Source organism: Passer domesticus, chromosome 23 (genome assembly GCF_036417665.1).
Source record: "Passer domesticus isolate bPasDom1 chromosome 23, bPasDom1.hap1, whole genome shotgun sequence".
NCBI classification, from domain to species: Eukaryota; Metazoa; Chordata; class Aves; order Passeriformes; family Passeridae; genus Passer; species Passer domesticus.
In genome coordinates, this window is record NC_087496.1 from 964,937 (window position 1) to 991,836 (window position 26,900).

The following is a 26,900-nucleotide window of genomic DNA, read 5'->3' on the forward strand; positions in this document are numbered from 1 at the left end:
GATCTTAAATCCCATCCAGTGCCACCCCTGCCATGGCAGGGACACCTTCCACTGTCCCAGGCTGCTCCAATCTCTGCCCAGCCTGGCCTTGGACACTGCCAGGGATCCAGGGGCAGCCACAGCTGCTCTGGGCACCCTGTGCCTCACCACCCTCACAGGGAAGGATTTCTCCCCAGTACCCCATCTAACCCTGCCCTCTGTCAGTGTGAAGCTATTCCCCCTTGCCCTGTCCCTCCAGGCACTTGTCCAAAGTCTGTCTCCACCTCTCTTGGATCCCTTTCAGGCCCTGGAAGGGGCTCTCTAAGTTTTCCCTGCAGCTTTCTCTTCTCCAGTCTGGGCAATCCTTGCTCCAGCAGCTCCACATCCCCCTGCTGTACGGGGTTCCATAGCTGAATTCAGCTTTGCAGGAGGGGTCTCCCCAAAGCAGATGGGCAGAATCCCCCCATCACGTGCTGCAGGATGATTTCAAGTCATGGTTGGATTTCTGGGGTCACATGAAGTCTCTCACTCTCCAACACCCCATTTCTTCATGCTGCTTTAAAAATCTGCCCCTTTCCTTACATGCTATAAACCACCTTTTTTCTTCCAGACTGCCCCTCCTGCCACTCCCAGGGCTGGGAAACCCACCACCAACACAGACATTGACACTGTGAGGAAGGGCAGAGCCAGCACCCCTTCCCTCCCTCCGTCCCTCCGTCCCTCCGTCCCTCCGTCCCTCCGTCCCTCCCTCCCTCCCTCCCTCCCTCCCTCCCTCCCTCCCTCCCTCCCTCCCTCCCTCCCTCCCTCCCTCCCTCCCTCCCTCCCTCCCTCCCAAGACTAATCTCTCATGACCTGCTGGTACATTTTAGCAGGTGATGGATCCAGGGACAGATAATTCTGCTTTCTGTTTAATTAATCCAGCGTTACAAGAGCAATGAGAGTCTAATGCCCAGTCTTAATCCCCCTGCAATAACATTGCATTCCACCTTCCAAGGCAGGGCCACTTGCTGGGGTGCAGCTAGGGTATTTGGGATCACAGGGGCTACTGGTTCCTAGTGCCATTCCTACTGCTCATGCTTTATTAGACATAATTTGATATGTTACCCGCCTCGTACACTCCATCTAAGCCCAAAATATTGTTTTACAACATTAATTAAAAAGCATTGACACTGAATGCTTGGTTCACATGCTCCAGTGTGATTTACGGGTTGTGTTTAATTACCTGACAACTGTGATTTACCACATCTACCTGGTAGGTACCATGTGGATTTAAATCAATTAATGTTTGGTGGCTTTAATGTACCTTGCTGGGAGCACTCATGAGCACTAAACTCCAGACACATGAAAGAAAAAAAAAGAAGATATTTCAGGCATCTAAACTGCAAACAAGATAATGTGACCTGGGCAGTGTCCCACAGCAGCTGTTTGTGGAACATTGCTTCATTAAGGATCTTGGTGACTTTTCATGGAAGGTTTAACTAATTAGTTGAGTAGGCCCTCAATAAACGAGACACCAAGTTATGTTTAGCTTTAATTACACAGAGCCCCGTTCAGTTGCTCAAAGTCAGGCATGTGCTTAAGTGTTTTGCTGAATTAGGGTCAGTGTGAATACACAACTCCTGTAAGCATCTAGGAAGCTGTGCTGACATTGATTTTATGAATGCAGATTTGCAGCTGGGGAAAAAATAATGAAGAAAGAAAGCAGCTGGAGCCTTGGCTGAGAAGGGGCACTGTAAGAGGCACCTCCTGTTTTTGATCCCAGTCACTTTAGCGGGATAACATTCACATTTGGGGAGAGGGGCAGCTCGCTCTGGCATATGCCCTGGTGCAGTAAGATTTCCTGTTCCAGCAAGAGAAGGTTATTGCAGAGGGACTTGAAGGATGGAGAATTTTGCCAGGTGTCCTCTTACCAACTTTGTCCCATCACAGTCCTCCTCTTTGTCCCTCTCCTTCCCCTCCCGCCCTTTCCCCACCACAGGCTCCATGTTCTCACACTCACATTCTCTCCTGCTCCTATTTCCACCTCCAGTCCAGCCCCCACCTTCCAGCACAGCAATTTTAAGTGCAGAGCTCTCTCACCCCAAACTCCCAACTACTTCTTCCAGTTTAGCCTCCTCCATCCCACACTGCAAACAGCAATTTGCTCCTTCTGATTTTCACCCACCACTTTCCTTCCCTGGGACCCCCGGGAGCTGGTCAGACACAACCAGACTCCTAACTCTGTCCTTTCTACACACAGCTGCAGGGATACCCTGTATACTTACCTTTTACACAGGCACTGTGTCCTAAACCCAGCCAGGACAGAGGGAATGGGTAAATCTTCTCTTCCTCACTCCCCCACCCATCGCCAAAGGACCCCCGTGCTCAACTGATCCATTCCTCCCTCCAGCACAAAGTCCAGAACCCATTCCCAGTCCCTCTCATATTTATTCTCATGTTCCATTCTTTTGACCCATATCTATCCTGGATTTTCCCTTTAGGTGATCTTTCCAGCTCCTTACCTTACTTTTATCTTTAACGTCTCTCATTTACCTTCTCTGCTTGATTTTTCACGATTATTTCACCCCAGTCCAAGCACACCATAATTTATATCCCTTGTCCTTCCCAGCTCCCACCCATCCCTAGTTCCTTCTCATTAAAAACCTCCTTAAACACATCTTTGGCAATTGCTGCCCCAGCTCCTCTCTTCCCTCCTCTGCCATTTACCCTCCTGTTCAGGATACAAAGTATTTCAAACCCATTAAATCAACATTTCCCAAAACAAAGAGGGCCAGTATTCAGGTGGAAAATTTCTTTAAAAAATAAACATCTTTGCTGTCCGGATGAATACGTGTTACCCAATTGTTTCCCAGCTACTCTGTTTATGTAACCTTGAAGCTATTTTGTACAATCCTTTAGTTCTGACAACTCAAGATTTGTTATGAACTAATATTTTTAAGTCAAACTAACTCAAGGTACAAGAGCTTATTACAGATCTCTCAGACAATCTGTACCGGGAAAAGCAACATTTATAATTTGTATTTTTTTTAAAGGAAGGCTTTTCCTGGGTTACCTTCTCTTCAACTCTTGAGTAAAGCAGACCTACTCCCTTTCCAATTTGATGGCCTTTAGGAAGTTGAAAATATACACATGGATACACACACATTGTCTTTCTAACTGGCATTTCTGTGTGAATAAAGGGCTTTGAGCCAAAACCAATCAGATAAAGTCTTTCAGGAACTTTTACAATGTCACATACTTGTGCAAATCACCAGCGTGTTTATAGCAACAGGCACCACAACAGAGCTCCGTGCTCAGTCAGCGCAGGCAACCTCCTCCGTCTGTTCTGTGCCTGTATTTACATGAGGCACCGGGCAAGACATCACCTGGCACAGCCCAGAGGAGCTCAGAAGGGTGGGGAAATCGTTGTGTTCTTCACTCACCCCCCACCCTGAGTCCCCAAACAGGCCATGGACACATCTGCAGGAGCAGATGGAGTGGCGCGGCTGTCACACAAACCAAACACGATGGTTTAGGACAGGAGGAAACGGCCTCAAGTTGTGCCAGGAGAGGTTCTGGTAACATATTAGGAAACATTTCTTTCCCAGAAGGGCAGTCATGCCCTGGTACAGCTGCCCAGGGCAGTGGTGCACTCACCATCCTTGGAGTGAATTAAAGCTGAGTGGATGCAGCATTTGGGTGACATCATTTAGTGGTGGGATTGGCGGTGCTGGGGAACGGTTGAGCTTGATGATCCCAGAGATTTTTCCAAGTAAATAATTCCATGTTTCTATGCTTTTGGGCCCTCTTGTAGCAAACCATTGAGCTGCTGCACCAATTTTTCCCTCTCACTATGAAGGAGAGTAAACAGGACTTAATCATGTCACTGAAGGTGCTGTGAACTGTCAAAGACCTGGAAATCTTGGAGTGTAAGATCCAGCCCCAGAAGGAAATATTACTATGCATGATGGTGTGTAACTACCTTGGTGAGGAGTTGCCCAATGCTGGTATGGAGAAATTGTCTTTCAGGTTGTGTTAAGATAAAGGAGAAAAAGACACTTTTAGAATGCGTATGTTCCTACCAAAGTAATTATTCCAGAATAGCTAATCTGATAAATAACCAAAACCCAGACAACTTCTGTGTCCTGGACAGATGGAGTTTCATGATTTTTGGGGATTCTCAGGCATGTTGTTGGCTGTTCTGCCAGACAGCACCTAAAATGGTGGTTTTCCACCAAGCTGGGCAAGACAGAAGCATAAATAATGTCTATGAGGATGAGATGGAAGTGATGAATTTGAATTCTCTTTCACAGAAATTAGGCTGGAAGGATAAAGCAAAACATTTTAACCATAAACACCTTCCTACCAACAGTGGGAATTGTACCCAATACACTGATTTCTTCAAGGAATAAATGACCCGCTTTAATGTTTCTATTTGTTGATGGAAATTACTTTCCAAGAAGCTGAGTAGAGTCTATTTTTTTCTCAAAGGACAAGTCCTTTCCCTTTTGCACCTTTCAGAAAAGCAGAAGGCAGAACCTTCACCTGCCAGGGGTGAGTGCTGCCAATTCAGATGTCTATCAACAGGTAAAATGAGTCCCTAGGCAGTGCAGGTTGATGGGAGCTCAGCTCCAGGCTTTAAAATGGGATGGAAAAGTGTCCAGATTGCATGGGGGAGCCTGGGAAAGACAAGCATGATTTATTGCATTAAATCACACAAATAAAGGTAAGTGAGTGACTCAGGCATGTGCTTGCCTTCACAGGGGTCAGCACAGCAGAGAGGCACATCCCTCTTCCCACCTGGTGGAAAACTGCCCCAGGGGATCCTCCCAGGATCCAGTTGCTCATCTGGGGAATATCACTCTAAGCCAATGTATTTCACTTCCAGTCCCCTGGGATTCCAGATGAGCCATCAAAGGGGTGAAAAGGGAAGCTCCACCCAAGCTTGTATTTTGCAGGATGAGGCACTGTATGAACTGACAGTGGAATTGCCCAAGGTGCAGTGAGGGCAGATACAGAGCCCACATGAGCACTGAGTTTTGATTAATTACCCCAGGAGAATTTTCTGTCTCTTGCCATTGAATTAATTGCATGTACTGGATGGAGGAGATGCTCCTGGCCAAGACGGAAGATGAGAAAGAACCCTCCCCTGCCCCCCAGCCTGCAAACTCCTCTCCTACTTGAAAATCCTTTGCAAAAATAATTTTTGAAGGGTTCTGCCAAATGGGTTTTAAGCAATAATTGGCTGGGGATGGACTATGAAGATGCAAAAGTGCCATTAAAAGGAGAAATTATTCACTCTACCACCTCTGGGAGCAGTGCTGTCCCAGTGTAGGAGGAGACAAGAAAGCACCAAGAGCCCACTTGCCAAACCCCACTCTCCTTACTCAGAGGAAATTTTCAAATTGCCACCCACACAAATTCAACCCCCTGTGACTCATTGCCACAGAGAATGAGATCAGCTTTAAAGCGACCAGAACTTGAACACAACAAACGTTCTCTCCTACGTTCTTCATTCACAGACAGCACCTTTTCCAGATTTTCCCACCTTCTGCAAGAGGTGGAAATGTTCCGATTTATTTACTTCTTCACTTCTCCCAGGAAACAAGGCTCTCAGGAGATCCCATGACTCTTAGAGTCAGGGATTTCTGGATGAACACTTATTCGCAACATACAGCAAAAAGAATCCCAGAGCTGGCAGAGGCCTCATGTTGCGGGACCGTTGCCGAGTGGGAACAAGAGCTCTGTGCTATGATCAGCTCCAGCTCGGGATGCTTTACTCATTCCTGGCTCTCCTCCCACTGCTCCATTCCCAGCTCAAACCCGATGGCAGAGGACAGAGAAAGGATTTAACACCTGAATCAACCTCCTACCAGCTGCTGTTGTAGAGCAGGATCAGGCTATTAATCATGGACCCTTCTGGATTTTGGACTAGAAAATAATTCCCAGAGGGATTTTGAAGCTCAGCTTTGAGCTTAGAGTCTCTCAATCCCTATCTTGTTGGTTTGGTTGTAGGTTTGGGGTTTTTTTACATTACCCCTTTGGGCTCAGTGTTCTCATTACTTTTCATTCCTTTTTTCTTTAATGATAATATTTGAGTGACAGATGTTTTATTAAAACATTGTTATCAGAAAGCATCCGGGAGTGGGCAGGGCTAGAGCTCCACTCAGGGTTTCCATGCCTCAGGGAAGCTCTTCCTGGCTCTCACATGGCCTCTGAAGAACAGAGGTTTGCTGTGCAGGATTGGGGAACGAGACAGAAAGACATGGTTGTCCCAAAAGTTTGGCAGGAAAATGAATGTCCATCACACCAGAGAGAGAAGTGGTGAGGCAAAGGAAAGATTCTTCAAGAGCTTCTATCCATCCCTTCTACTTGGCAGGAGAGCTGTGGTCAAGAAGGACGTGCTGATGCTGTATTCACCTTATTCCTTGTCCATGTGGTGACCACCCACACAGCAAAGAGCTGTATCCTCTCCTCCTGATCCCATGCTCCAGGCACCTGACCAAAACTGGGAGTGGTCATGTCTTGGAGCCTTCTTTTGGAGCATGGCTTTGCAGGAGTAATTGTTCCATGCTTCCTTCTCTCCTCCTGCTTTATCCACTGAGACCATGAGTTCCCTAGGACAAGAAACCTGCAGTGGTCCATCACTCCTGGTACCAAGTTAATGGCATCATGGCATCTTCTGACACAGACACTGCACAGAAAATTCTGTGGAATATATTCCACGGGAGGTCAAATCAGTTGCTCATGGATCTGAAGCAAAATGAAGTTTTACCCATCAATCTTTTTTTTTCCCCCTCCTCCTTAAGTGCATAATTCTTCCATTTTTCTTTAAAGATCATTCTAACATGAGACTTGAAGCACTGGGACCAGAACCTGAAATAACAACCTGAAGTTGTTATTAGGTTGCTGCATGTCTTCTCCATCTCTCCCATCTTCCATGGCACATTCTACCTGCAAGTTCCAAGAAGCTGTGCAAGAAGGATCCGTCCACTCTTCCCAGCTGGCCTTCCCCAGGGGTTTTGGGATGGTGTGATCAAGTGTCCAACACCAACTGCTCTGTGCTGGAGTACACACTTGACATGGCCCCACTTTCCAGCCCTCTCAAACTGATGTGGTTTCTGCCCAGATAAGCCAATATACACCCAATGCCTGTGGGAAAAGGTTAAAAAAACCCTAATTTGCTCTCTCTTGCCTATTCATGAAGCAATTCCAATTATTTAATGGATTAAATAAGCCTCAAAGCCACAAGGAGCTCCTGTGAAAGGAGAGGAGACAGCACTTCACAGCTGGAGGTATTTGGTGAGTCAGGTTTTGGCAGAGGGGCATCACCAGCATCCAGGGTTGGCTGTGCCATCCCGCTATTCTCTTCTGCTGGAGAGGAAGAAGGTTGGAAAGAGGGGAACTTCTGATTTTTTGATTGGGCTGCTGTGAGTCTCACTTTTCCTGAAAGTGGATGCAGGGTCTGGTTGAGGCATGGGGCTAAGCCCCTTTCCTAAAGACCAACTATCTTTCAGGAGATCATTTTTTTGGGGAAGCCAATGGGCATCCTCAGCGAAGAAAAATATAAGCAGAAAAATTCCACCTGACATGCAGGGACCTTGCTGCAGTCCTGAGGCCATGTCTGCCCCCAGGAGCTGCCAACCATCAGCTCCATCCCACTTTCTTGCTCTTCAGTGTGTGTTTTCAAATAGTTTTTTCCAAAACAAAAATTATTATCAGGGCTTTTTTTCCCTTCATTTTGCTTGGCTGGGTCACCTCTGTTTATTGCTCATTCCCATGTCTATCTCTGCTCCCGTCTGGGGACAGGCTCTGGGAGTGGGGAGTTCTGGACAGGCAGGATGTGGCACTGCTTTTCGAGGCTCCACCTGAGACCCAGATGGTGGGAAAAATTCAGCCAATACACCCAATTTCCTGTGAAGTTCCTTTATTATCATTAGTATTATTACTACTAGTATTAATATTACTTTTATTAATACTGTTATCTTGTACTGAAATACCCACTTCAGAATTTTTTTCCCAACAGAAATACTATGTCTATTTTTGAGGAGAACCTGTGGATTAAGCAAGCAATGGGGTAAAAACTACTTAAAAATTTCAGGGTGGGGTGAAGCAGTTGGATGGGAAGGAGCTGGGAGCAAGGTGGTACAAAGGTGCTTAGGCTGGAGGCTTTGAACTTGAATGAGAGATGTCAGGGGAGAAATACAAATAGAAAGGAAGCAGGAAAAAAAATGAGAAGTACTTTTCCTGCACCCTTGTTAGCCCATAAAACCAGAGAAGCACAGTCATGTACACCACATGTGCCAAGGGAAAGGGAAGGAGAAAAAAACTGACAGCATCGCTGGCTTGACAAGATCTTCAGTAAAAAAAACAAATGACCTTTTGTGCTGTCTGGGGAGAAACTCTTCCATCATCTTTATGAATTTCCACCTTTGGCAATAGCTAAATAGCCTGGCGTATCTACCATCAAGACGCTAACAGCCATGCCATAAATCTTAACTCCAAACTATCATTATTTGCTGGAGAAAATGAATGCTTTCCTCTGCACATGAAAAAAAGACCAAGGCTTCTGAAAGAGGAGACCCTCTTTCAGGCTGAGTGTTCTCCCTGGGCACTTTCCTACTTGTTGGTGAGGATGAACACTTCTTGCATGCTCAGGTCTTAGAAATATCTGTGGAAATGTGCTATTTTCTATCTCTTAAAACTGTTATTATCTTGATATTATCTATTGCTTGCAACAGTGAGTCAGTTTGGGAAACACTGGACAGTCAAGTCTCAGCCATTCATCTGCAAAATGGACTTAAGGAGTAAACATTGGAGATTCTTGGGGTCCCATCAATTACAATAATTGGGGTTTAAAAATTTGCGACAGTCAGAAAAAGAGCCCAGAGCTTTTGCTTTCCTCCTCTGCCCCATGGAAGACACAGCCCAGGTAGAGGTGGGAGCCAGTCCCCAGTGCTGGCTCTGGGGCAACTGGAATGTGATTTAATTCCTCCCTTCTCATTACCACTTCCTGAGCCTGGGTGCCTACAAGCCCTGAGGGACAGCAGGGGATGAGGGGAAACATTAGTTTCTTAACAAATTCTTATGTCATCTTCTTGACAGCACCTTTAAGCGCTGGATGACACTCAGGAATGATGTGGCTTAACCTCAAGGGTTCAAGAGAGGGAGCATTTCCCTTTGCCAAGGAGCACAGTAATCACTGGAGAAGAAATCCATTCCAGCTCTCCCTGTCAGCCACCGGGTGCCTCACCCACGTGTCAGGGACACATCTGGGGCTCCTGTGCCACCTGCCTTGGGTAGCTGTGCTACCTCTGCAGTACCACTGATGTTAGAAGAGTGTCAGGATGGTTGGTCTCCATGAGCTTTTCCAACCTTAATGATTCCCAGATTCAATACGTGTGTATGAAGGGGATATCATACATTCCCCAAAGTTAGTATCTTTCCATGGAGGTGATGTGATGGACTGTGGGCACTACCTTAACCTTCTGCAAAAGGGAAAAAAAAAAGGGGCTAAAGCACAAGGAAGGTGAGCTTAAGTGGAGGGACTCTGGGGAACCAACATTCCAGGGGGATGAAGGCTGTCACACTGGAGGAGCTGGATGCAAAGGCTTTCCCCAGCACTCCCTTTACATACTTATTATCTGGAGATGAATAAAAAGCCACAGTATTATTAAATCCCAGAGATTAAAGGTTTAACATGACCAAGAAGAAGAAGCCTTGAGAGCATTAATTAATGTTTATATGTGGTTTCTATCTTCTGTTCTCTTTTTCTTTCACCCTTTGGCTGCCTCAAAAGATAATGGACGGGAACAGCTTATTCTGCCAAGGCCATGCTTCACCAGTTAAGACTCTTCTTTTTCCACTCCAAAATATTTGTATATTCAATTCACAGGCTCGTGATTCATGGGGTTTTCCCAGTGTTTATCTGCAATTACAGGTCCCATTGTTCCCCAGCACCAGACTTTCTTGAAGGTATATTCTCCACACAATGATTTCCAGCCCTGTCCCTCAGCCTGGGAAACCCACAGCATCACTGTCTCCACTGCTGGAGCACTCTGTTCTTCCCCTCCCTCTCCAACACAGAAAGACAAAAAACTTCCCATGGATATGGCATCAAGAGCTGCAAATTCGGACCCTCAGTGGTTCTTCAGGAGCTGCTGTGTGTGACCCTGACCTTTCTTGGGAACATCACCAGGTCAAGCCAATTCCTTGTTCATGGGATGAGCCTCTTGCAGGAAGGTCAGAAGGTGACACATAATCTGGCTCAAAAGGTATAAATGTCTCCCCACTGATTTATATCAACTGAAATTACAACTTGACCACATCTCTTGGTTCCTGTACAATCCTGCACTGTGCTGCTCTTGAACCCAAGAATTCTAGCTAAGCAAAAATTGCAAGTTACTACAACAGGTGAAAACAATGAGGGGCTGTTCCCTTCCTCTACCCGAATGGAATGCAGATTACCAATTTAGTTTAAAAAAACCCAAACAAACCAGAAAGCAACAACTCCACTCCCAGATATACATTCCCTATCAGACCTACACTTGGATAAATATTCCTGGTTCCTGAAGAAATTTGAACCACAGAATATTCTGAGTTGGGAGGGGGCGCACGAGGATCATCAAATCCAACTCTTAAGCAAAAAACCCGTACTGGGATTGAACCTGCATCCTTGGCACCATGCTCTGACCAGCTAGGCTAATGAATTTCATAAACCTGTCAGTTTGTAAACTTGTAAATTCCAGGCCTTGGGTGCTGGCAATGCTAGAAACTGGGTGTTGTAAGATAATGAAATGATAAATTAATCTGTTTGGTTTTTTTTTTTTTTTTCTGGAAACATCAATATGGGGTGAGATACAAACCCCATTAATAATAGATGCTGCCTTCTCTGCATTTTCCATCATTCCAGTCTGCCTAGAGATGTCTGTCCATTCCCTCTTTTCCTCCTGCTGTTGATCCTGAAAACCTGATGGAAATGTGCCATGCTGGAGGCTGAAAATGAGAGGAGCTCTGTGCCATCCATTCCTCATCCTTGGTGGATTCACATATGGTGGCACCATGTCACAGGCCCAAAACACTCTTTGCCTGCGATTTTGGCAGTCCTGCTGCCTCTATATGTAAAGCAAGATGGCCAGGGAGGCATGCCTGCAGCAACACAATGCCAAGACAGGACTAAGCCTCTCTCATTGCAGCAAATCCAGGCTATTCTGCAGGAAAAAGGAATTGTGCATCCCCTACCACAGGCAGCTGGGGGCTTGGGACTGGCAACAGACCCAGCTGAGAACATCCATCAGCTCCTGGGAGTTATCCCGTCCTTTTCCTAAAGAGTTGTTCTTATCCCAGCAGTGCCAGGCTGGGAGGCAATGCAACACCATGAGGGGGAACCAGTGTGATTCCCTCTTTTCATCTTCCTTAGAATACAAGTACAGAATTAATTTTAACTAAAAGAAGTCTCTTAAGAAGAGAAGTTTACCCTGGATATCAATATTTCCAGTAATGGAAACTCCACCATACCCTGGGCACACTCTCCATGCTCAATTAGCCACGCTGTTAACACATCTCCCCTGATGTCTCCATTACCCCTCCCTTCCATTAGGGAAAATCCAGTAGATTTAAAAATTAGATGCATGTAATTTCAGATTTTAACGCAAAAAGAAGAAGAAAAGTGTAATGGTCATTAGGAAAACCCAGTGCTCAAAGACACAATTCTCCAGAGACTGCAACTGCAGCTCTCTTTTTCTGACTGGAGCCCAAGAGCTGACAAACTCCCTGACAGAACAAGTGCCCTTCTTGGAGGGGGATTGGCACAGCCCAGCCCTGTGATATAAGGTTTATACAGCCCTAACCATGTTCATGCTGCCTCCATTCACACGCCTGAGCCTGAGCATGGGGAAGTATTTCTAAATGGAATGGCTTTAACAGCAGGTGATTATTACCTCAGTAAGCAACCACCACTTCTCTGCTCTTTCCCCAAGTTAAAAACAAAGGCTGAGCACATCACCACTCACAGCCTGCTCAGTGAGATTACCCATTTTACTGTGACATCTGTCCATACAATAAAGTATTATTAATAACGAAGAGCTCCTGAAAAGAAAAAAACCCCAAAACTGGTCAGTTACAGAGATGATGGGTTCAATTCTCCTCTCCCCCACTGACAGCACAAGGACACAGTGCCAGGTGAGGGAAGGAGGGCAGGACTGTGATCCAGAGGCACATGAGGAGTTGCCCAGGGCACGTCCTTGACCCCATCCTCAATGAGGAAGAAGCAGAAGAAGAAGAAGAAGAAGAAGCAGAAGAAGAAGATCAGCACAGGAGGGAGGAGGGAGGGTGCACTGAGAGCCTAATGAGACTGCAGGACTCCCTGCCACACGATGCTTCTGAAACCCAAGAACCAAAGTAATTTCTGTGAATAATGATACCAGTCAGGAGTAAGGAGCATTTGGAAGGCAGATACGGTGTCATGTACTGGGGTTAAGCCAGTTGCTGGAGGTCAGGAAAAGCAGGAAAGATTGCTCTCCATCTGTCTGAACTGCTCCTCGTATTCCCCTTGGCAGCCAGTGTGACACAGGCTGGACACATAGGAGTCAGCCACTTTTCTAAACTGCTCCCATATTACTCCATATTCTCCATTTCCACAGAATGGTCTGGGTTGGGAGGGACCTTAAAACCCTCTCATTAAATCCCCTGCCATGGGCAGGGACACCTTCCCCATGACCATTCTGTGTTAGTCTAAAGCTAAAAACAAACTCTAAGACATCTGCTTTTGCTAAAAATGCCCAGTGATCATCAATTTCCATGCAAATCAAAGTCAGTGTCTTCAGCTGTTAACTAGAAACATGAAGGAGATTAGGGAAAGGATCTCTCTGTGTGCAGTTAGTGGTGTCTCCAGAGAATGACTCCCCTCTCTGCAGGAGACAGCATAAATTGTCTGATTTTTCACACTGGCCACAGATGGAAGGAGATCGTCAGCTCAGACTTAACAGCAAACTTTAAGATGGTCAAAGTCAGGTGGGATGAAGCCCATTCAAAGGAAGAAATGTTTCAAGCTGCTGTTGTGTAGCATTGCCCAACAGACTATCAACATGATAAGAAAAATATCTGGTCTAATTTAAAAAAATAAAAGTAGAAAAAAAGTGCATTTCCTCACCTTTGATTTGTCAGTCCTGAAAGGGCTCATTTTTTGCATACCACAAAAGCAACAAAAACTTGACAAAGTGAACCAACTACCAACCAAAACTGGAGGAGAAACAAACTTGTGTAAATCATTAGCAACTTCCATCAAGAAATTATGATATTAAATCCATTAAATCCTGGTGAAATCCACTGGTATTGGCTCATTGGGCTCAAGAACATGACTGACAAGGTGATCTGGAGGCGAGTTACAGCAACAGAGTGGTGGCACCTGCAGTGTCTGAAGTGGCTCAGACCCAAACTAGACAGCAAAGCCAATCGAGGCTTCACCACAGGTGGAGATCCAACATTAAGAGCTGGTGGCTTCAACCTGAACCTCTCCAGCACTGAAGAACAGCCCCACAGGAGCACTTGGGTGACTTTATTAACACTCACCTTTGGGTGCCTTCCCCAGCTCACCCCTGACAGCAAACTCTGCTGTGGGGTATCATGATCCAGGCTCCAGATCTGAGTTCTTCAGTTTGCTCCCATCCTGCACCTGCTGAATTACAGGTGGTAAAAATAAAGGCTGTTAAAATATTTCCCAGTGCACCAACAGCACATAAATTTGGGAGAATTTAAGAGAAACTCCAGCCTTAGCCTCTCAAAGGAAATAAAATACATTTCTTATGAGCAGCTGAACTCATGTCCATACTCTTACTGCTCTCAGAGAGGACCCCTGGGGTTTGCACTCCTGCCATTTTCACCTTTATTATATTGAGAACTGTGTTTAATCTCTTTGTACCTTTAGTTTCCATATCTGTAAAATGGGCACTTCCCCTAATACAGAAGTTCTGCATTAACTAAAGTTGTCAGAGCATTAAAATCATAGCCATGGAGTTCTTGTTTTCTTTATTTTACCCTGTAAAGAGAATAAAATCAAACCAGATTGCTACAAAAAAAGAAACCTTTGTGTCTCATCTTCCTTCACAGACAGAGTTTATAAGGTATGTTAAGAAACAAAACCCCATAGGGGTTAGAGGTGTCCATTTAAATCTCTCAAATACGTACATGCAAATATTCCTAGTCCAGAAAGATTAATCCAAATCTAAGTGGATTAGTCAAAAAGCTTCCACAGCAATGTGGAACTGCTAGAGAAAAATATATAAAATTATCACTTTTGTCAGCTTTACAATACAACTTGATCCCCCCATGTATAATGACCTGTAAGCCTGGCAATATCCTGGGATCAGGTGGAGAGGAAAATTTCACGTGGGAACAAAGCAGTGGAATTCAGAGGGTCAGGAGACCTGAGGCCACCTTGGTCCCTCAATCAACACCCTACAGTCCTCCCTGGCTGCACTCCTGGAGCTTGGCCAGCCCCTCTGCCATCCTATAGTCACACACATGCACACACACGCACACACAAATATATATATATATATATACGCACTCCAAGTAGTTAAAGACAACTACGAAAGATTAGGATATGAAGGACATAATAAACACATGAAATCACATCAGCAAACAAACAACCTTGCACCATTGCTTGAAGGTTATATATAGTACAAGGCTAAAAAAAAAGGGAGACAATTGCCTTGCAAGAGGAACGAGGAAAATACAGCAAGTACAGCTTCCTGCAGGACTTCCCTGGGCTAGGAGACTGAAGGAGGGCAGAGATAACCACTAGTAACAACGATTCTGACACACAGAATTAATACCAGGCTCCATGGGTGGAACAGGAGACCAAGGGAAAAGTCCAGCTCTGATACAGAATCCAAGAATGGTTTATCTTGGAAGGGAATTAAAGCTCATTTCACCCCCCTGCTCTGGGCAGGGACACTAGACCAGGTGTCTTCGAGCCCTGTCCAGCCTGGCCTTGGGCACTGCCAGGGATCCAGAGACAGCCACAGCTGCTCTGGGCACCCTGTGCCAGGGCCTGCCCACCCTGGCAGAGAGGAATTCTTGGGAATCTACCGGCTGAAGAAAGAACACACCACTCTGCACTTGTGGCAGTTCTGGATCAGAAATATTAAAATATAGTAAGAATTTTTTTCAAGATTATAAAGGGAGACCTACTCCCAGGGGCCCACACCCAGGATTGCATTTGATCTGCAGAACTCTCCTCACTTTCTATTGAAAAAACTTCCCTGGCTAGAATTGGTTGTCAGTGCCTGCATGACTGGTCACAGCTTATCCATAGCCTAAATTAGCAGGTGTGTGACTGCCTGTTTAGCTATATTTTTAGATCTCTGAGCTCTTGCAAGCTGTCAGAATGAAAAAGGCATTATTTTAGGAAAAGTAGCACTGCAAAACAGAGTGACAGTCCATTTGACGTGTGAGGATAAATTAAGGATGAGAATACATTAAAGAAAATTCTGAGCACCTTCGTCATATTCCTGTATTCAAGAAGAAACACAGCTGAATTTCAGTTGATCTTGGCTTCTTCATTGACCTGGAGCAGTAAATTTTCCCCCCTTTTAGTGTTTAAATAATTTGTCAGTGAAAGATCCCATTCATAAAGTGCTGGCGATGACAGTTCTGCAAAGCTAAATGGCACTTAACTGTGTACCTAATAAATCTGCAACAAAAATAAACAGAGAGGATGAGAGGGGGAAAAAAGACTAACAAAGGCAGAGAGCTAAAAAGAAAAAAAAAAAAAAAAAAAACAAAACCAAAACAACCCACTGGCAGGTATGAAAGGCCAGTGTCATTAAAACTGTTTGGAATGGTATTGAACAGCATTGCTCCCACTGCCCTCCTCTGTTTGCCTGACCTCTGAATTCTCAGAAGAAACAGGGCTGGGCTGATGTCTGGGTACTCTGTATTTGGTAAGACCAACTTGCTGTGAACAGTGCAGATCCATCTCTCCATCCATGCAGGTGTCCCCATCCACTGGCATCTCCTGGGTAAGACAAAGGACATCTCCATGCTCATGGAAAGCAAGATTTGCATTTATGAAATTAATGATTCCATATAGGAAAAATGAATGCAAATCCTCAAATTGTTGAAAGCAGGACTCAGGGAGGGAAATCCGGGCAGAAAATTTGGCAAAACAACAATTCTGTAAGAAATTAATCTCATGTCACAAACAAGATAATTTATCACAGAAACCCCAGAGCAAAGGTTATTATAAATCAACTTAGCATGAAGAATCGTCACCTATATTTAAGAATTGGGAAGAAAATTTGATAAAATAGATTTTAACAGCTTAGGAAAATAAAGCAGAAGAGATACAGGGAAATGGGATAATGTGAATAGATTTTGCTGTGGCTAATTTCTTTTCAATAAGATAATGGATTTTCTACACAAGGGAAATGTCATCCACCAGCAATTTGTATGAATTCTTCGCTTCTGCAAAGATAAGTTGTATCTTCACTAACAAAAGCAGGGCTGGTAGGAGAGGGTCCAGAGGTGGTTGGAGATAAAAGGAAAAGAGAGAGAGGCAAATGGGCTCAAGGAAGTTTATTAACATAGTTGTTCAGGATTCCAATTGAGATTAATTTTATGTAAGTCTTTAATTAAAACCCTGTGCAGAAAAAGCAGAGTTGAGCCATCAAAGTTGGCTAATGACAAAAAGCTGAGTCAGATTGCCATTACCAAAGGAATTGTACAACCTGCACGGAAACAGGAGATTGAGAAATGACATACGGCAGAAGCAAACCATGTAGTAATCACTGAATAATTAAATAAGGTCTCTGACTACCAAAATCAGGTGGCCCACCTTAAAAAACCCCACCATTTTAACTCCAAAATGAGCCAGATGAGGTATCTGGGGTAGAGGAGGTGCTGCTCTAAGACCTTCACTACAGCAGTCTGTACGGTTTTCATCACCTGTGTTCAAGAAAGATAAATCCAGCCTGGAACAGAAACAGCAAAAGGATATGGGAGTGATCCTGGGAAGGAGATTATCTCATAGGACAAGCCTCCAAGAGCCTGACAGGATGAAGATTGCATGGAGATCTGATCCCCAGCTTTAAATATCCGAGGAGAAGAGCAGTGGAGAGGGAGATCTGCTTGTGGACAATAACAGGGAAAAATTGAAGGCCATAGAATGGGACACATAAAGGCCTAGACAGAAAATTTAATGAAGGGCTGCCACAGGAACTGGCCTCTGCAACAGCTTTCCAAGAATAGTAGAAAACTAAAACCCACTCCATTTGTTTTTAAACAGAGACAGAAATATTTATGAAAGTATGAACAACCTGGAATTGCAACAACCTGGACTTGTAACCCGAACAACCCTGCTAATCCTGACTTTTATTTCCTGCCATGATACCAGCTTGAGAAGGCACCCCCAGTGCTACCTGCACAGAACCTGCACAGGTAAAAGGGGAATATTTGTGTTCTATTTCACAAGCATCCATTTCCTGCTCTGTTGTTATTGTAACTACACTGAGTTTAATCAAGGTAAACTGTTAGGAAGAACAGGCAGGAAATACAACTGATCAAAACAGGATCCTCCAAAGAGGACACCTGGCTCTGGGAAGCAGTTGGGGGGCATTAGTGGTTTGGCAATAATCCCCTGTTCACCTGCTCCAGATTTATTGTGCACAACTAGAACTGTTTCTTTGCTAAGAGAAGATCTTGAAAAAGAGCTAAAATGTAGAAAGCTTCAGGTTTCTGAAAGAAAGAAAAGCATTATGCCTTTGCAGGCCACAGGCTGGATGTGCAGTAACTCCTGATTTTGGGAGACCAGGGCTGCAAGAAGTGTGTGACACCCTCCAAGGAGCTCAGTACCTTCAGAGGGAGCATTATCTGCTGCTTCAAAATCAGTGTTTCTCCCAAAATGTCTCCAATTCACACTTTAATTCCTTATCTTGGCCCTTGTTCCAGGCCCATGTCCCATTTACTCAGCACCCTGGGTGCTGAGTAAATAATGAAAATCTCATTTTGCTGCCCCAGGCTCCCAGACTGCTGCCGGAGCAGATGAGCTCTGTGCTGCACCCAAAAGGTCAGCAGGGCTGGGTGCCAGGGAGCTGAGCATTCCTTGGGAAAGGGTGTAGGGAGAATGTTCCACAGCTTCCAGTCAGTTCCTGTCAAAGGCAGGATCAAGTTCAGGGCTTTTGCTCATCCCAGGGTGGTAACATGGCATAAGGAGAGGGGCAGGACCTGGGGAAGGGGAACAATGAACCTCAGATTTAACAGGTAAAGGGCTGGCTGATGCTTCAGAAATGAGCTGTTCCCTCTCTCCTGGGAAGAGCTTGGAACAAATGCCAAGCCATCCTCTGCTTTCTGACATCTTCATCTCACTGTGCAAGATGGTGGCTGCAGGAACAGATCTAATTATTACCTCAGGGGTAAATATTCACTGAGGCACATGGAGAATAAGGCAGGTAACTCCCAGTCTGGGCTTTTAATCCCATTATCAAGAATTATTATCAGCATCATTATCCTACATACCACAAAATGAAACACAGGGGGGAAAATGCCATTGTCTTTCCAGTAATGAAAAGCATGGACAGGAGAGGAAATAGTTTCTCTGAGTCATGGTCCCCACCCAAATATAGAAATATCTCTGTGTGGAGGAGCAGGTGATGTTATGGATTAGCTCCTGTTAATTTTCATCATGAAACATCTTCTTTGGGCAAATCCCAGCACGGAAAGTTGCTCTCCCTCCTTAGCTGGCCCAGACTCTAGAGCATTGTTCTCTTTGAGATTTGCAGAGAGCTGATGCTCTGCATCCCTTGTTTGGCAATTATGAATCCTCTGAGACTGCAGGCACGTTTCTCCGATCCTCCCACACCAATCCAGGGATGGGCAGAGCACAGGAGAAAGAGAACAATTGCTCTGGATGTGGAAAACAGCCCCACACGGCTGACTGCGGGGGACACTCCCCTGTGCCAGGGCTACAGGAGAGCGGCCGGGGCTGCCAGCCCTAAACCACAGGAGCAGCTGGAGGAAGAGAGGGCCGACTCTGGGCAGGGTAAAGCCAAGGTTTATTTCAGGGCTCAGGGCAGCTCTGACCCTCAGGGCAACCTGCTGCACACAGCACACACTCAGCCCCTGCACCAGCTTGGAAAGGGGGGCGCAAACAAGGCAAAGATACATCCAACAACCAATGGGGGAAACGGGGCTGTGCAAACCGGGCAGATGGACATGAAGGAGCACAAATGAGGAAGCACCTTAAGGGAGGGCCCTGACCTCTGCCCAATCACTCCACGCCCCTGGGGGAAGATTCTGGAAAGAGGGGAAGGGAGGCCGAGGGATTGACAGGGGCCCAGGGAGGAGACTGGGGAATGGCTCTGCAGCCACAGGGAGGATTGACATGGGCGAGGAGGGAGTGACCTGGGGCAAACCATGTTCGGGAAAGACGCGGGGCTACATCAGTGAAACCATTGCAAACTGAGAACAAGGATAATAAAACACAACGCAACAAACAAGGATAATAAAATACAACACACTTGGGTGTCTGCTAAAAATTCCAGCAGCACTGGTGGACTCCAGCTCTGGGAGTCCTAGGAGGTGCAATTCCCCAGCTGCCAAAGCCCAAAGGATCTCCTGTGGGAGCAACATTGATCAGGAAGTGTCCAAGGTAGGAAGGCTGGGAAGAGAGACGGAATTATGGGCAATGCAAAGGTCCGTAAGAAGATGGAAATTCCCATCCCTCCTGGCAGGACCTTGAGCCCAAAGCACCAAGGCTTGTATGCACACTGACATGCCAAGGGCAGGGGTGGATGATGGAGAAGTGTCCCCACACTGATCTGGTGCCACCATCTCTCAGCAGAATCACTGTGAGCAAGAACCCCCAGCCTGTGACCTACTTGTGCATTTATCACTTTTAATCCACCTCTTTCAGCTTGTTTGCTCCTCATTGAGCTACCAGTCCTACAGGATAATGTGAATTTTCCAGAGGCACCAGGGAAGCGCCTCAGGGAGTTGTGTGACCTAGCTTTACAAATAACCCCCCTTCCTTCATGTTGGCTTGCTAAAAAGTTCTTGAAAGCCACAAAAATCTGCAGGGTTTGTACCCGGCAGCCTCAAGGATGGAGCCCTGCTGTTTTCATGGCAGTTTACTCCTCTTTTTTCCCATTTCTTTTATAAGAGTAAGTAAGAGCACTACTTTAGCACTGTAATTACAAGGTGATGCTGCTGGGACAGCCCCCCAAGCTGGGACAGGAAGGGATGCTGCTGAAAGCTTTCTCACAGTGAGCTCCTTCTAGCAGAAATAGCAGGGCCTGGCTGATTTCAGACAGTTCTCAGACCTGCTTTAACTTAATTTCACTTTCTGCGACAGCCTCTGTGACACTTTTCAGGGCTTCAGGATCCCTTGTACGCTATATCCTCACCAAATCTGCCTGAACTCATCATGGTCTGCAAGGATCAGCATCATAATTGGGTATTGCAGCTCTGATACAGCTAATGAAGGTTTTACTTCAGCTTCAGCGAGAGCTGGCTTTGGGTGTGGTGAGAAGGGTGAAGTCTGCAGTGTCCAGGAAATCAGAACCTTCTCCACCTGACAAGGCTGGCTCCTGCTTGGGAAGGGCATTAATGGTCCGTGTGGGAAGCAAAGAAGACCTGAAGTATTTCACTATTGTTTTCTCTAGAAGGGTTTGGTTCCTTTGGTTTATGCAAACATTAGAAGCATTTGCCCAAGGGGTACCATCACTTCCGCTTTTGTTAGTGCTCGACAGCCTTCGCCACCTTCTTCCCCAGAAAATTTTGGCTCCTGAAATTTTACCTTGATAAATTTGTTCCTCAGTAATCTCTGGAGGGAAAATTCCCACTCCCACCTGCATGCAGGAAGGCAGGCTGTCAATGATTTCAGGAACTTCTCCTAGTGAGTAACACTTTCTATTACCCTCAGTTGTCTGATGAAACAAGAGCTCCAGTGTTTCCAGCAGTGAAGGGACCTGTCAGAGCAGCCTGGAGGGGTTCCCTGTCCATTGGCAGCTGCCCACACTTCTCCCTCTGGGAGAGGATTATTTTACCCATGAATCCCAGCAGATCCAGAGGCTTCCCTTTGAGCAGTGGCTATAATTCCACTGCTCTGGGACACTGTGTTCAAGGAGGTTTATAATACAGGAGGAGACTGGAATTAATAGGGAAAGCCTAGAAACAACAGGGTGTCTGGTTTAAACAAAAACAACAACCAGACAATCTATTTCTGCCAGAGAAAAATATATTTAGATTTTAGGGTTCAAATCCCTGCATTGAAAATCACCCTCATGGACTTTAACTCCACGACTTCAAGGTGTAAAGCTTGTATCCAGTTGTGGATTCCTAGGCACAAGACAAGGGACAAGTTGAGGGGGGTTTTTGCCAGTTTTTGGATAGTAATTTAAACCAAATATCACTAATTTAAGAGATTTAAATTGCAGCTACAATATAATAATGGAAAGCTACTGTGCTCCAAAGACTGATGCCCCCAAACCACTTCAGTTTACAATAAAACCTGATAAATCCTACCTGGCAGTACCAGACCTTGAGAAGAAAGAGGAGTGAGGTTCTTAAAGGATATTCATGCCAACATCTAAAATTCTACAGGATCTAGACTTCACCAAACCTCTGCTTTTTTTGAGATGTGGGCCCAAGTCCTGTATTGTAGCTTAAGTCTATTACAAGAACCGTTCTTTATCCAGCTACATTTTAATTCATAGTGCGTAAAAGGAAACACAAAACATGAAAAACATTCATCATCCTTGCACATTTAGCTAAACCACAGAAAAATATCTCTCTACAGAACTAGTGCTTCATCTGTCCAAAAAATAGAGGTTGACTTTTTTACCATGATTATTTTTCTTTCTAGTTTTATTTTCATGTAGGTTGATACAGTTAAGCTGTTCCCTTTTGTTTTTTCTTTCAACTACTGTTCTCTCTTTTTACCAGTCCATTCTTGTGTACTGTCCTTTTCTATTTTGCTGCTGAGGAAAGGTGATTGAGAGGGGGGAAACTGAAAACCCTCTCAAACACCAAATTTCTTTGTACTGGCCTGAAGTTAAATGAATAAAGATTTTTTTCTCTCCTTATTTATCCTTGCTGGGACCTGGAGAAACCATCCTGCAGGATGAGCTCAGTGCTTTGCAATATTATCTCAGGAGTGGGTACAATAAAAGGTGGGTCCCAGCCAGAACTCCGGCTATGAGCACATCCCATCCCTGTAGGAGAGTTGGGATTTTGACATCAGGGCTTGTTCCTTTCTCTCAGGACTGGAAGCCAAATACCCCTGAACATCATCAGGGCTCAATCACAAGGGCTCCTGTCTCGGGTCAGATTTCTGGGATGAGAAACCAGCAGTCCCAGGACGGCAGATCCTGAGAGTCAGGAGGCTTTTAAAGGAATGAAACCATTTCCAGGGCTGGCCCAAAGGCCCCCAGGCAGCCCTCGGGGATGAGACTGTGCAGATTGCCTCAGGGAGCAGCTCCCTGTGTTTCTCCTCAGGTGCCTAAAATCAGACTTCTGCTGTTTTTTCCTGGGTCTTAGGAGCAGAAGCAAACACAACTCTCAGCCCACAGCCCCTGTTAATGGCTAAATCCCAGCCCAGCCTTCAAACCCAACTCAGCTCAGCTCAAAGCCAGTGGAAGAGTCACTCAATTCTTGGCATTTCAGTGACCAGACCAAAAATAAGCCCAAAGCAGAAAAACCTTAAAGCAAGAGGAAAAGGAGCACTTGCCTCCCAACAGCAGCTGGGATCCCTATGTTTAGTTCTACTAAAATTTGTAATTTTACTCCAGTTGCAGATGTAAATGGGTTTCCCCACTTTTTCTTCATGCTGTTTTCCCTCCATCCAAACACATTCTGCATGTGCTTTCCATGATCACTCAAGGGATTATCAGTGAAAGTAATTCAGTGTGAGCAGCAGCAGAGAGTGTTTCAAGAGCTAATTCTGGATTTAAATAATCATGTTGAAAAATAAGATGTTAAGATTGCTCCTCAGCCAATAGAGGAACAAAAACATCATCAATGTCTTGTGGACTCATGAAAAACTAGCCCAGACAGCAAGATAATTGCATTTTTACCCAGACTGACTCATAAATGAATAGAATGGGATTAACGAGGGAAAAAAATAATTAAAAAATCACTGGAACTGTTCCCACTGTAAAGTGGGGCTGAGTCAGAAACAATTATTTTCATCTGGGAAGTGGGAAGTGCTATTTTGTAAAACTTACTTTACCCTTTGTTGGAAAATGGCCAACTTTGCTTTCCTTGGGACTTGGAAACCTATCATTAAAATTTTTGTAAATTTTGTATTCTCACAGTTTCATTGAACAGCAAAGACACCCCACACACCACTTCCTATCTCAGGGGAAGAAAGTGATATTTTTTCCTGTTTCTACATTTATTTCCCCACCTTGTTAAGTAAATCTGTTGGAATTCAAATTGGACAAATCCAGTGGGTACCAACTACAAAAAACCCAGCAAATGCATCTGCATTATCCATTTTATGAAAAACCTTTGGGTTGAAGAAAATACTGATGTTTCTAAATGCTGTGTTTACAGTACATCTCTGATTGTTTTGGTTTTTTGGTTTTTTTTAAGTTAAAAAAGTCCCAGGAAGGTTTGAGTTGGAAGGGGCCCTAGACCTCATCTAGTCCCACCCCCTGCCATGAGAAAGGACATCTTCCACAATTCCAGGTTGCTCCAAGCCCTGTCCAATGTGGACTGGAAGAGAACAGATTCATTACAAAATATTTCACTCAGGCAAGCTGAAATATCTTTGATGGCTTGATAGTCAGCTTTTTGTTTCTAGAATCATCTGCACACAATATTCAATTTAATCAGCTGTTCAGGCTTACAAATCAACTGAGTAGAAACTCTTGCAGGGTTTTTTTGCAACTTGATGGTGAAACTCATTACTAGACAAATGATTTCCACTCAGTTGCTCTCTTCATTCTCCCTGAGTACTGCGGCATTTGAGACTTGTGGAAACATTTTCTGTGGAGATAGGAGCACTGATGCCACTATCCAAGAACAATAGAGGCTGATTACAGATTTCGTAGACCATGTAATCTAATTCCTGTATAAACAGGCCATAGGCTTTTTAAAATTAAATGTTATTTCTAGTCCAATAGATACAGTTGAACTACAGCACAATTCTGGAAAGAAGAGGAAAAAAAGACATCCAGAGATAAAGAATGTGCAACAACTCAGACATTGTATCATAGCTCCAGCAAAATCCTGCCTTGACACCTTTGCCTCTCACAGGGGCTGTCATGAGCATGTCTGGGCTCTGTGAAAGAAAAATGTTCAAAGACAACTAAATTTTGATGCATTTAATGGCAGAGGAAACATTTTGCAGTTCACAGCCTGTGTTTGCAACAGAACAGGCAAGAGGCAAATGTTTCAACCCATTTCTAGTTCACTGTGACACAGAAAAAAAGGAGCTAAAAGGTAACAAATACCAGGTATTTTCTAAGCTCCTTGCAAATGAGTGTTGCCCAGTTCTGGTAAATTTAGCTCAGGTTTAGGTGCAAACCTGTCAATGCACTTACACCAGCGGCTGCCTTTTCCAAGCTGATTATTGTGTACTGGACACATAGGGAATGGAGCGTGTCCCTCCCTGGCTTGGCTAAAGCTGGAGTTTCACCACATGAAACTGTAATTTCTGTCTCACACACTGTAAATACACACAGTGAGCAGCACAAAGAGGATTACCTTGGAAGTATTTATCTATTAAGCCATTTCAAAAATCAGTCCCCAGGCAGATTCATTTCTTCAAGGAAAGAAGAAACCCACATGTTATAACATTAGCACTGTTCTAGGACAGGATATCCCACAAACATCACTGTTCCTTGTATGACTTATTTATTTTTACCTTTCTGAAAGCTGTTTTCAAGTTCTAAAGCACATCTTCAGTCACTGACTGGATGGAGAACAAACAATAGGAAGGGTTGGATGCATGGCAGCTGTAGAAAAGCCGTGCCAAGCTGGGACACTCCACCATGAATACAAACTGCACAAATCCTTTACCAAATACCTGTTTTATGTTAGCTGATGGAACACAGAGCTATTTCAGAGCTGGAATCAGACACTTCCAAACACCACTGAGCAAGAAACTGGGGGGAAAATAATCCCTTTCTCCCCACTCAGCACTGCTTGGATAAACCATTTGAGATCTGTGTGTGAATCCTTGCCATGCCAAAAAAGGGATATTCAGAAATCATCTTCACAGGGCCACAAAGAGCCACTAAATATGTGTCCAAAACTGGAGGAGGTGACAGAAAATAGTGCCCTTGTTCTGACACATTCACCCAGTGACAAGGTGGCATTTACAACACCCTCACCTCCTTTATCAAGTACTACAAATAGTATACACAGAGCTTGTTGTGCAGTGATGTTAAGGAAAATCTGATGATTTCCATTTCCTCCAGATTTTGCTGGAATAGAAAAACTTGTTCCAGAAAAGCCTCTGCCTGATATTCTGAAATTAGAACCTCTGGAAGAGAAACAACAGCAGCAACTGTTTGATTTATATATTTTATTTTTAATTAAAAAATAAAGGTTATCTTAATACATCTCTTGCAGCCTTTGGGCAAAATGCACTCTTAACAAGACTCTATGAAACATGGTGCACATCTTTTCTTGGCACACATCTTAAACAAATGCCATCTTCCTGCAGCAACTTTGGAAATCCACCATTTTCCCCAAACCCTGAAAACATTTAACAGTTCATTTAAAAAATCCCTACAAAAATTAGAAGTGGGCCCAAAGCAAAAGTCCCCGATCCAAGCACCCAAAAGCTTTTGGAGCAGACTTATATCCAAATGCTCATTTCATTCCAAGTTTTACCCCACATCACTGCAAATTCACAGACACAGCACCCAAACCACCCAAGGAGAGGCAATTGGAGCTGACCCAGGTACAGATCTCCCTTCGGAAGCCTTGATCTTAACTGGGCCAAAGCAAACCTGGGGGTCTGAACCGTTTCCTAAAATCGTTTAAGTCAGGCCCATATACCTAACAGAATTAAGTGCTGGTTACACGAGGAAATGGTGCTGTCAGAGGTCCCATTCCTTGCCTACCCCTGATCTGAGCCCAGGCCAAGCTCTTTGTCCACTGGCACCACACAAGGCAAGGATAGAGCCAAGGGAACACACTGACCCTCCAACACAGTCACACACCTGCCTCCCACTGCCTGGGAGAGCCCCAGGCTTCTCAAGGAGCTGTCTTGGTGTGGTTTTCCCTGGAAATGTCCCAGCCCCAGCCCTCTCTGCAGGAAAGCTCTGGCCCCTGCCAGGGGAACAGGCTGGCACCACTCCCACGGGATATCTTTGTTCCACCTGGCCCGTGATGGCTGATTTGCAAAGGCACAACGTGACCAATCTTTAGACTTATACACAAGGTCTACATACATATATATATATATATATTTATATATATATGTACACACACACCACTACATACATATTTAAATATATATATACATATATATATTTGGGGTTGATTTTTCTCTGTGATTTTTTTTTCTCTTCCCCTCCTTTCTTTCCCTTTTAACTTAATGGTGTAGTCTCCTCTGAGGAAGGCTCTGGTATATGTTCTGGAGACTTCTCTGTCTCCAACAAGACTTCTTCTGGGTTCTCCTCTGTTAGTTTTGGCTCCTCAGAGGCTTGACATCCCTCCTGCAGCTGACTCTGAGCCTGACTGTTCATTTTCTCCTCTGCTTCAATCTCCTCTGAGGTGGGAATGGAGTTTTTCTTTGGACGGCCTTTGGGCTTCGTTGGAGCTTCCTGTCCACCCTTCAACACCTGGAGCAAAGAGATGAACCGTCAGGATTCGGAACTCTGCTGGTCTCAGACATCCTGTTCCTATGTCTAACTCCCTCTCTCTTCACACCATTCCTGCAGCAACAAGACACTCCAGCCAAGAATCTATATCCAAGGTAATGCCAA

The 26,900-nt window shown here is 44.8% G+C and overlaps 2 protein-coding genes across 2 annotated transcripts in view; both read right to left on the reverse strand.

Moving 5' to 3' along the window:
• The window catches only part of LOC135285414 (transmembrane protein 45B-like), a 56,197-nt gene extending 42,649 nt beyond the window's left edge, over positions 1-13,548 (reverse strand). The window contains exon 1 of the mRNA XM_064397677.1: positions 13,528-13,548. The gene's annotated coding sequence lies outside the window, so the exon portion shown is untranslated. The remainder of the gene's footprint in view (positions 1-13,527) is intronic.
• An 11,924-nt stretch (positions 13,549-25,472) lies between these two features.
• BARX2 (BARX homeobox 2) overlaps positions 25,473-26,900 on the reverse strand; it is a 33,366-nt gene continuing 31,938 nt past the window's right edge. Inside the window, exon 4 of the mRNA XM_064397648.1 lies at positions 25,473-26,756. Within this exon, the coding sequence (XP_064253718.1) occupies positions 26,502-26,756 (255 nt within the window). The 3' untranslated portion in view covers positions 25,473-26,501. The remainder of the gene's footprint in view (positions 26,757-26,900) is intronic.